Source organism: Magnolia sinica, chromosome 11 (genome assembly GCF_029962835.1).
Source record: "Magnolia sinica isolate HGM2019 chromosome 11, MsV1, whole genome shotgun sequence".
Lineage (NCBI taxonomy): Eukaryota > Viridiplantae > Streptophyta > Magnoliopsida > Magnoliales > Magnoliaceae > Magnolia > Magnolia sinica.
The window spans coordinates 10,143,728-10,155,786 of record NC_080583.1 but is presented as its reverse complement, the minus strand read 5'-3'; the positions used below and the strand labels follow the sequence as shown (position 1 = coordinate 10,155,786).

Below are 12,059 nucleotides of genomic sequence, written 5' to 3'. Positions count from 1 at the left end.
AAAAGTAGAGCTTCATTTGACAATCTATTAAAGAGATTTTGACCAATCATTTTCATTTTTTAAAGAGAAAAAAAGAATTTGAGTTGCATAATTGAGATCAGATAGTGTGTGGTACTAGAAATTCAATCAGTGAGTTTTTGCTAATTTGAATTTTTGTTTTTGTTAAATTGTTTGAAATCTATGGATTAAAATTAGTAATTCATTATTTTATATATTTTGCATGCTTAATTGTGAATTTTGACCTTCAATTTTTGAAATTTAAAAGAGAGAGGGAGAGAGATAGTTAAGAAAAATCTTTTAAAAAATTGATTTTATCAAATTCACTTGCAATTAGAGTGTAAAAAAGTCATGTGAAAGTGCTTGAAGGCTGTTTTACAAATTGATAAAACTTTTTAAAAAATAAAAAATAAAAATAAGTAAAAATTTTAAAATTTACATTGACTAAATATTATTTATGCATTATATTTATGTATGTATGATTGTATGTTGATCTTGACATCATCTACACTCAATTATTTATTTTTTTAAAAATAAACATATTTTTTAAAAATAAATGAACTCTACATTGAGTACAATTTTGTCTTTTGAATATGTTTGCTATGTTTCCATACACGTCGTCTATGATTTAAATTAGATGAATTGTTTTCTAATATAGTTGCATCACTTCTGTCAGGTGATGTATAATTCGACTCTATATGAAAGAAACTTATCATGTATGCTTATTTTTTGTGATCTTTTAATTTTCAAGTGTAAATTAATGTCTTCTTTTAAAAAAATAATAATAAATAAATAAATTAGACCAATTTTCCAATATTATAAATTAATTAATTAATTAAAAACTAAAAACTAAAAACTAAAAACAATGGTACATGCAATACCTAATATGTTTTCGTATCCAATGGGGCGATACATGCATCGATGCTGATACTAAAAACACTAGGGTTGAACAAACTATCGATGAGACAGATATCCGTGGGTTGAATTATGCTAATAAAGTTATTAAAAACACAACTTAGAACAACCCATTTACTTGTTAGTCTAATCAGGGTTGTAATGACTCAAGAGTTGGGGGTGACTCTGAGGGTGACTTATGCTATTGAACCTGATCAAATGACACGGGTCCGAGTTGAATTGAATGGTTCATATCAAACTTACCCCGAGTCTTAAAATCATGGCACTCAATTGGCCACCTTGGTACAATGTAAAGGCTTGTTTGGATGCACCATCAAAACGATGGTTATCGAAATCAAGGATTCCCTTGAAAGCCAACTCTCTAAAAACCAAATAGATTGGTTATTAGTGAAAATGCCTTTTATTACCTAGTTTGACGAGTGTTGGGGGAAAAATAGAACAACTTATGGAATAGATTAACTCTATAAATCAACACGGACTCAATAGGGCTTGTGCTTTAAGAGGCATTTACTGGCAAGGAATGGTCGACCTTCAAATAGGTCGATATAACTGTAAGGCCACTTAAATAAGATGCAACTGTAAGTCCACTTAAATAGCTGATTATTGACATAAATCATAAGTCGGCTATAGGTCGACCTAAACCATAAGTTAGATATATATCGAACATATGTATGGTTGAATATACATTGGCTATGGGTCAGTCATGGATCGGCTATAAGTCGGCCATAGGTCAGCCATAGGTCGGCATAACCTCTGACAAGATAAGTGCTAATCTAATAAAAAGCTCAATATTATTTATGTCTACTATATCTAGTGCCTCTACCACCCAACCTTTTCCGAAACTAACAGTCCAGGAATTGCTCTAACAGCCCAAAGATCTCTCCCAAGATCTTCGAGAGATAAAATTAAATCCCATGAATCTCGAACAGCCATAATCTCAAGAAGATCTCCAACATATCAGGAATTCTAAATGAGAAATACTCCTTACGATGTGATCTTCCCTCTCATATAAATAGAGGTTCTTCTAGCCAATGAAATGTACATACACAAATCCTAATACCCGACTGGAGACTCTTTTCCCTAAGATTCTATCCTATAAAAGACCTAAGGTCCTAACTTGGGCATCGGAGGGTCCCCTATACAAGTCAGGGCCTCCTTTGTCTCTTACTTTCTCCTGTGCAGGTCCCAGAGGGTTAACCAAGGAAGGTCTACTAAAAAACTGCATCAACAACGAGTAAGGGGATCAAATTGACAATTGCAGGACAATTTCCAAATGAATGCAAAATCCTCGTTTTGATCATCTAAAACCTCCGTTTACTGTTGGTTCCAAATGAGCCCTAATATTATCATGTAAACAGCTTGGATTATTGAAAGATGACCTAAAATCTAATGCAAGTCTTAATGTATCCTACAGCAATGCGCCGGATATATTCTAAGCACATTATTAAAAAAAAAAAAGGATTGTTCAACCGATTTGATCTCGGAGCCATGACGTAGCAACAGTGGATTCCATAATTTAGACAGATTAATTTCAGTTAATGAATTCCATGTTTGCAACTTTCATGTGCAGATGTACCAAGCCCAGCACCCTACCAAAGTATTTACCAATTCCCACTGCTGTGGGAGGATGAAACATGAGTCGATGATTGGGCAGACCTAGACCGTTCAACAGGTAGGGTACACCATGAACATATCATGGACCAAAAATAATGTTGATCTGTCGATTGGGCAAATCAAACTTGCATATAAATACGGCTGTCAGAAAAAGTCCAACAATCCAGATTAGATGCCCATCTGAATTTTTTTTATGGCTGAAATCCTAATGCACCATAGCCTGTAAGTGAATATTTCTCCGAGGGCAAGTTTGGTTTTCCAATTTCTTGTGTAATGCAAAGTAAATAAGTCATTATAGGTTTTTTTTTTTTTTTTAATACAGCTCATAAATCGAGAGTCAGATACACCGGTAAAGGAAACAGATAAAGAAAATTATAATCATTACATTTTTACATCATAAAATTACTATTTTTTTAGTTACGCCCAAGTAAAACAAACAATGGTAGCAAATTCTTCATTGCAGACAAATGTGGGTGATGTCACAATTAAGGAATAAGTAATCATTACCCATTTCCAATAATTTACAATTGTAATCGGAAAACCAAACATGCCCCAAATGAATTTCCTGTTTACTCTGCCATTTATACACATTCACATCTGCATCCATGCTTCCATTTGTTCCTCATCCATCACTGCAACACAAGTCAAACTCCTCATTACCAATACTGACGTCTCGTTTTGCCGTCGGGAGATATTCAGACTGTCTCATTTCCATAATCAGCTTATCTAATTCACTGTAAATTTCTCGCCATTGAGGATGAGAACTATCACAAACTGAAAAAACATGCACTCGTTTATCGACTTCAATCCAACTGCATCCAGCCCTCTTCCTCAGTCCCTTACATTTCATCATCTTCCTAACCTCAGCTACTTCATCCCACATACCAACATCGGCATACATGTTCGCAAGCGTTACATATGAGGTGGCATTAAAAGGCTCCATTTTCAAAAGATGATTCGCGGCCTCCACTCCAAGCTCTATTTCACCATGAACTCTACATGAACCCAAAAAGGAGCTCCACATGACGGAATTAGGCTCGAAAGGCATGCAATCCATCAACTCCTTAGCTTTTCTCAAGTGCCCGTTTCGCCCATAAAGATCGATGATGCAAGCGTATTGGTCTAAGTCAGGAACCAAACCATATTCACTTCTCATCGAATCAAAATAGCCTATGCCTTTGTCTAGGAAGCCAGCATGGTTGCAAGCAGTCAATACGCCAGTGAAGCAAACATGGTCCGGTTTCACACCATCCTTCACCAATAGCTCAAACAGCTCAAGCCCATCTTCCACCCTTCCGTTCTGAGCAAAACCCATGATCATTGAGGTCCACAAGATGCTGTTTCGTTCGACCGTGCTATCAAAGATGCAGCGAGCATCATCGACACTCCCGCACTTTGAATACATATCAACCAAAGAGCACGTGATGAACACATTTCGATCCAAACCCATCTTGGTAATAATCAAATGGATCTGTTTCCCCAGCCGGAGCACTGCCAGACTCCCACAAGCATTCAAAAGGCTGGAAAATGTAAAATGGGTCGGACTTGTTTCGCTTTGACGCATTTCTATAAACAGTTTCAAGGCCTCTTCGCCAAGTAAGTTCTGGGAAAAGCCTGCTATCATGGCGTTGTAAACAATAACATCCCTCTCAACAGCTGCATCAAAGACCAACATAGCTTCTCTGATTTTACCACATTTTGCATAACAGTCTACAAGAGAGCTGATGACATAATTGTTGGGCTCAAACCCAAGCTTTATAACATGAGCATGAAGCAATGCAACTTGCTCGAAAGCCGACTCCAGACCTGTGCAAGCACTAATGACACTGGTGAAAGTAAAGCAATTGGGTCTAATCTCACTCTTCAACATCTTTTTAAAGAATTCCAAAGCCTCCTTTCCAAACCCATCTTGCGCGAATCCTGATATAATTGAAGTCCATGAAACTTGATCATGTTCTTCCATACCATCGAAAACTCTCTTAGCATCAACCAACGCATCGCATTTCGCATATAAATCCACAAGAGCACTGTTTAGAAAGAGATTCTCTTCATACCCAATTCGAATTATCCTGGCATGGATTTGCAAACCCAAACGCTGATTGAGCGCTTTCATACAAGAATTAAGAGCACTGCAGAGAGCGTACTTCGTGTGCCTTATTCCCAAGCTGTTAGCACGACAAAACAACTTGAGTGATTCTTCGACATTGCCATGTTTAGCCAATCCAATAACTGTAGAGTTGTAGAAACAGGGATTTCTTTCAGGCAATGAATCAAACAGGTTAAGGGCACTTCTTTCGGGAATTTCATCGAACATGTGACCGGCGAAGGAATGAAAACGATTTCCATGACGGTTAGCGTATCTACAAATAGTAGTTAGCATTTGGATGCTAGTGAGATCTCTTCTGCATTTCGAGAGAGGTGATTCAGACCGTCCATCTAGAAGCTCCTATAACAAACGGTCAATATTGAAAGAATCTGACCAATGGCCGAAAGGGGATCATCACCTTTGCCAAGGTGAGTTATTGTATCTAAGCCAATTTGTGTGGATGAGATCTTTTCCTGCTTCAGCCATCTATGGTAAGAGCTAGATGAACGGGCCTGGATCATCACATGCTGTGAGACACCGACAGTATGCAGATTGGAGCAGGAAAAGCGTGGACTAAAAATCCCGTAACCCTAGGCTCTGCGGGGCCCACCGTGATGTGTGTGTTATATCCACTCCGTGCATCCGTTTGTACAGTTCATTTTAGGACGGTAGCCCAAGCACGAGGAAAATCAAAATTCGAGTGAGCCCACACAACAAGAAACCGTGGGCGTTGAATGCACGCCATTGAAACCTTCTCGAGGGACACAGAAATCCTAGATCGGGCTGATGTTTGTGTTTTTCCTTCATCCAGGTGGGAATCCAACGACGGTTTGGATGGCGTAGAAACATCAGAGAGGGCCAAGAAAGGTTCCAATGTAGCATTTTCATATTCATAGTTTCCTATGGTGTGGTCCACTTGAATTTTTTTACTGTACACGTGGAAGACAATGCATTCTTCAAACTCCAGCCCTAGGGGACTCACACCTTGAACGGTTAGACGGAAAACCTGAAAAAAAAAATGAGATTGAACTGTATTAGACTATTAGGTGGAATTAAGGCTATTATTGTAACGATTGTAAGTCTTAAATAGCATGCTATTTTGACCGTCCAATTCTGAAATTTAAATTTTCTTTTAGAATATTTATAAGAGAGGAATGCTCGCCTCCGCACCATTTTCATTAGAAGAGCTTCTTAAAAACCCATCTCATATGATAGGAGCAAGAGGTGTACACGAGTCAAACCTGGCACAGGTCGACTCGGCTCGGCCACTAGCTGACCTCAGCTCGACTCAGTCCTGACTAGCCAGCTCAGCTCAGACGGCAACTTGAGCCAGTTTGAGCCAAGATCGAGCCAAGTTCGCCCATGTAGCATTTTCATATACATATAAATTGCACCTTCAAATTCTTAGTGTATGTAGAACACTAGCAATGGTTTTACAAGTATTTCATCAAACATACATCTTGTAGGCAACATCAAAATAAAAAAAACAGTATTTGTTTGATGAAACATACCTTCCTTGCCGCTCTCCGCCACCTCGTTGAATCATTTCATCAAACACTTGGTGATCAACATCAATATCAAAGTAACCGAATCACCAAACTAGTTCGATCCGAGTTCGATTTGAATTAGGTTCAATCTGAGTCGAGTCGAGCTCGGGCAAGCTCAAACTCAGTTTGAAATTTTTTTCGACGTCAAAAAATCAGCTCGACTCGCTGAAACTCAGTTTCGAACCGAGTTGAATCCAACTTTTTCGAGTCAAGTCAAGCAAGGCAACTAAACTAACTCTGTTCATGTACAGTTCTAATAGGAGCCCAAAATCTGAATTGTTCACATGAAACTCTAGGCTAACTTTTAGCCTAATTCAAAACTTCAGTAGGCTATAGTAAAATTAAGCAATTTCACTTTTTGAGAACTCTAAAAAACTTTTTAAGAACTCATCTCCCATGATATGAGCTTAAAATTTAAACTATCCATGTGATGTAGCACCCTAATAAAACCCTCCACCCCTAAGGCCTAACTTTTATTGTATCTAAAACTTTAGTGGGCCATGCAAAAGAAAGAGGCAACTCAAGAGAGAAAATTGTTTCATTTTACCATGGCCTACTAAAGTTTTAAATAAAGGTAAACGATGGGCCTTGCTGGCTTTATGAGGTGTTGCATCATGTAAACAGTTTAAATTTTAGGCTTATATCATGAGAGATGAGTTCTAAGTTTTTACAAGTACACGTGAGAACTACTGCGCATGTCAACATTGCTCTCTCTCTCTCTATATATATGAAGGAAATTCAAGCATTCATTAGAGTCATCCATCACATGGGCCCATCCCACTTAAATACCTTTGATGAAATGATCTTAACGTATAATTGCAGTGAAAAAAGTCCCGTGATTTAAGCAAACGTGCATCATGTGAACCCACTTTTGATTACCCATCTATCTCAAAGTAACCTTGATTAGATTATCTAACCATCCAAATCAATATAACTGGGGATAGAGATGCTTACCTTCCAAGTTTCAAACCTTACTGGGACCGGTGATCTTTACATGCCATCCAATCCCTTCATAAGTTGTGTCATGGTAGGATGAAGGGAAACTAAATATCAAGCAATTCAAAACTTGCCCAAGAAGGATTTTAATGGTGTGGATCTCAATCCTCAAATCTGATCAGTGGTGTGACCCACTTGAGTTTTGAATTGGGATGCTCACACGAGCCAGAGCGATTTTTGGATGGTGTGGATGTCACGCCCACACTACCTTGGCCCACTTAGCTCTGGAAACGTGCGGCCTAGATGTGGTCTTATAGGGCGTAATTTGTGTTCACTGAGCGTTACATAGCAGGAAATACGTCCATCAGGTGTGCCACAGCATTGTGGCTATATATTTAATTCAAGATTTAGGTGGGCCACACCATAAGAAATGTTGAAAATTGGGAGGTAGTTTGGCTGGTGACCACAACACCCACCAGCTAGATAGTGCCAAAGCCCTATGGGCCCTACCATGAGGCAGATCCAACTCTCAGGTAGACCACACCACAGGAAACAGAGGGAATTGAACGCTTGCCGTTGAAAATTTTTTGAGGGTCAAAGAAGTTTTCGTTCAAGCTGATATTTGTGTTTTCCCTTCGTTCAAGCTTATGTGACCTTAAGAAGAAATTGGATGACAAGGTGGACCCACATATTTTGAATGCCTTTTAATGATGACATTTTAAGAGTGCGTTTGGCACAGGGTATTAGATGGGATTAGGTAGGATAGAATTGTATCTAGTCCATCCAATTTCATCCATCATTTGGAGAGGATGGGAAAAGTTGGGATTAGGTAGGATGGAATTGCATTTAGTTATGTGGAATTGCATTTGGTCCTATGCCGGATGTCCATGGATTTTGAAATCCACTACACATGTGGGCCCTACATTGATGCATGCATTTATTCATGTGGCACATCCATATACACTGTTTACACGTGAGATTTTAGTTACATACGTGTACAAGTGAATGACATCCATTGCAAATTTGGTCCGTTGATTACAATTTCATGGTCCACCGAACATGATTTTGCTTAATTTGGTGTTCTCCCGTTTCAAAAATTTTATCCCAAACATGGGATTAGATAATACCATGGTATTTTAATATATACAATCATTTGTAATAATGATGTTAATCCCATGTGTTATGTAACGTCTCGGAAAAATCTGTACAAAACCCGAGTACCACCTCCGGCAGAAATTACCCAGGACTAAAACCTTTTAGAAATTAGGTTAATGCTAGCAAATGTTAAACTAGAGTGCTTATGAAATTAGCACTAATCGCTTTAAATATAATCTGCAAGACTAAAAATATGCAAAATTATTGACGCTACATTACCCTGAAATCTAGAATCCATCCTTAAACCCGGTTGCTCTCGGGAGCACACCGAAACTCCGTATCGGACCTAAACCGCACGTCGAAAGTCCGATTACCCCGAAACTATACGGATATGACCGCATTACTGGACTTGATAACACCTTCGAAAATCAAGTTCTAATTGTGTCTAGAAATGCACAACTTAAGCCCGGAGCGAATAGTGTGAGAAACGTGAAAATATTTAGGAATAAAAATTCGAATTTAAGTAATCTGAGTCGTGTCGCTTGCATGCCAAATATAAGGATTCAGACCGTCAGAATCTGACCCAAATACGCCCTCGGATCAGGAGAAATGTCTCACACATGTCGATGTACTTGTGGCCCTGATCGAGTGACCGTGACCGTTGAACTGAAACTGATCCGCCATAGCTGATCTGTAAATCCGATCAGAACGAAAACTCAACCTGACCTAGATCTATGGACAGGGAGCTTAAGTCCGACCGCACGTGAAAAATGGGCCACCAAAAGTGCTCCGTTGGACCGGAACAGTCCGTATTTGGATATAACCTAAGTATACCTTGGCCCTGGGGTCATCCTCATCAAACCTGGGCCTATATGAGGACCTTAAACCTTCTCCCTCTCACCCCATACGAATTTGATAAAACCCTAAGAGAGAGAGAAGAGAAGAGAAGGAAAAAGAGAGAAAGTGAGAGTGAGAGTTGGAAATTCTTCCTGGGATTCGATCCCGTTATTCCACGCACTCAACCGCCACTCTTGTATCGCTGTACAGGCGATTCTGATTCCGTTCTTAGGTAAGAAAACCTAACCCTAATCTGTTTTAGGGTTTCAGATAGTTTAAGTTATGAAATAGCTAACCTAAGTTATGCTATAAATTGTCAATCTGTCGTAGACAAAGACTTAGCTTTAAAACTGAGTTCGTTACGAGTCTACCAGCGAAAGGTGCGGACTATAAACGTATAGGTTATGGTTTTCAAGACTTTCAATGTCGGTTAATGGTTTATTATTGATGTGGGTGAAATTTCACATGCCAAATGCGATGTTTGCATTGCGTTTCTGATATATATGAACTATATTGAGTTTAGTGTATTCCATGTATATGTAGAAGGTATTGTATACGTATGAAATTTGAACATGTGTTTGCCATGATTAATTGTCGTATGTTTATGCTAGTTTATGTATAACAACTCCTTGGCGAAAGGATTTTCCCTAAGACGTGCTATCACCAACATACGTCATGTATGTTGAAATGTGTAGTCTAAGTATTTGTAGAAATGTCTGAATGATCAAGTGTGTAATATATTATACTTTATATGGGCGTTGAGAAGAGATTCTCAACTACCTTAACGATGTGTATGATTTCCTCCATGCAACTTATATTCTGTCTGTTTTACTTAGGCACTGTATATGTGTGAATTCATGTTTAAGTTGAAATCCATCAAATGCTCACATGCTTGTATGATTGGAATTGTTGATCCATTACTGTTCTGATTAACTGGTATGATTATCTGTTATAATTGAATATGTTTGGGACTACGGAATAGTCCAGGCAATCGGTAACAAGCTTTGAATAGGTGGCTCAGATTGTTTCCTCACATAGGACGTGATCGATGAATCCGAGCCATACTTGGGATGTCGGCAGTGGTTAGGTCACACGGAGTGCTTACGCACTTCATGTCGATTAACTCAACGTGCGCTCGTACTAATCAAGCTCGTCAAGTAACCCGATTGACCCGATGTATGTTCACTATTTATGGACGCCACTGCTTAAATCTAAGGTATCAAACTCACAAGTGAAAATCCTTTTAAACCTTGGTACCTCGATCCACTAAGACTCATGAACCGGGCATGGTGGTATAGGACATCGTGGTCGAGCTGTCGGCTTACGCTGGGGTGACGAGCCTCCCCGTAGTGACCAGTGAGCAACCCAGACTCGTGAACCGAATACGGTTGTATGGGACACTGTATTCGAGCTGTCGGTCTACACTGATAAGGTGACTAGCCCTTTGTAGTGACCTCGAGCGTACGCTAAAACTGCGTAGAGGCAACGAGCCCTTACGTAGCAACAAGAGTACATTAAGCCTGCACTGATAAGGTGACGAGCCATTTGCAGCGACCTAGAACCGTAACATCGTATGAGATTTACTAGGATTAACGACCCTAGATTGGATCATTGTTTGGGAATTGATATAAGGGAGGTACCTTAGCTTCCCAATCCTGTTGTATGAAAAGGACTAATAATAAACTCGGTAATCATGCTCATTTCATCGCACTGCATGTGCCCTGGGTTGAAGAGCACAAAGGGAAGAAAGCATACCGCGACCATAAGATGGTGTCGCACGAGGGAGTGTAGGTGAGGGCATGCATCATGCTTACATTTCATCCTTGCATTAATAAGAGTATCTAGGAATGTCTGATATGTCTGCTTTATCATTACTGCTTGACTGAATTGAGAACATGTTAACCTTTGCTTTATTGTTCCACTGAGTTGATCACTCACTCCCACGTTCTGGGACGGTGTTCTGAACACCCACCAAACTCTGTCTTAGTTACATATGACAATGCGACTCAGGAGGCGAAGCCAGTTCTCATATATGCAATTCTCCAGTGGTTTCGCTTAGGCCATCCGGATCGACGGGGCTACAGGGTTTATTATTATAGTTGAACTATTTTTGAACTATTACATGTATATGATGACTCATTGATGTATTCATACTCTGGAGACCGATCGTGATCCTTTTGACTCATACACGTCTATATACATTTTCCAGTCTTCCGCTTGTGTTATATGAATTGATCTGGAGTATGAATTACTGTTTTGGTATAATTTCACTCATGATTAATGCACTAACACAGACAACATTTAATCATCATTATCTATGTTGTATAAGTGATGCGTTGGAACTCGTGGGTTGCGTTTATGATCGACCCCTGATTTTCAGGGCGTTACATGTTACAATTCAATGCCATTCAATTCCACCTACCAAACAAGCCATAATGGGAGCGGATTAGGTGTTACCCTTACTGTGGGGCCGACCTTGATGATGTGATGTATATCCACGCAGTCCATTTGTTTCTCCAGTCCATTTTAGATGATGGTCTTAAAAATTAAGTAAATCTATGTAACACCCTGGAAATCAGGGGTCACGCATCTGCTTGACTCCCGAGTTCCCGAGAGTCACCATTTACAGATATTCATTAATGTGCATTTAATTTGTTTGGGTTGCGCGGCCTGAAGTCCCCTGAACATGAAACATAAACGCAAAAGTCTGCTGAAATGAAGAGGTCTCACATAAACATATACAAGTCCAAAAATATAAATGGGTTGCGCATGGCGTTGCCCAACAAATCAACAAAAAAAATATGATGTCCAAAAGAAAGGGGCTGAGCCCATAACCCAGCCATCCAATACCGCTCCTCAAGCGGGCGGCGATCCCTCCATCAGCTGAAAGTACGACAGCTCCAACTCCTCGTCCAGGCTCGTCTCGCTAAGCTCCTCCAGTCCTGAGTCACCTGCATCTATGAAAGGGTCTGGTTGGTGTTTTAAAACACCGTCCCAGAGTGGGAGTGAGTGATCAACTCAGTGGGTGCTAT

The 12,059-nt window shown here is 39.6% G+C and overlaps 1 protein-coding gene across 1 annotated transcript; it reads right to left on the bottom strand.

Moving 5' to 3' along the window:
* Positions 1-3,000: 3,000 nt before the first annotated feature.
* Positions 3,001-5,430, bottom strand: LOC131218787 (pentatricopeptide repeat-containing protein At2g13600-like). The gene has a single exon (XM_058213587.1). It carries the CDS (start codon positions 4,904-4,906, stop codon positions 3,149-3,151), a length of 1,758 nt encoding a protein of 585 aa, XP_058069570.1. The 5' UTR covers positions 4,907-5,430; the 3' UTR covers positions 3,001-3,148.
* Between the last annotated feature and the right edge of the window lie 6,629 nt (positions 5,431-12,059).

Coding starts and splice junctions, on each gene's coding strand:
- LOC131218787 (XM_058213587.1), bottom strand. CDS start 4,906: ATGCTAACTACTATTTGTAGATACGCTAACCGTCATGGAAATCGTTTT.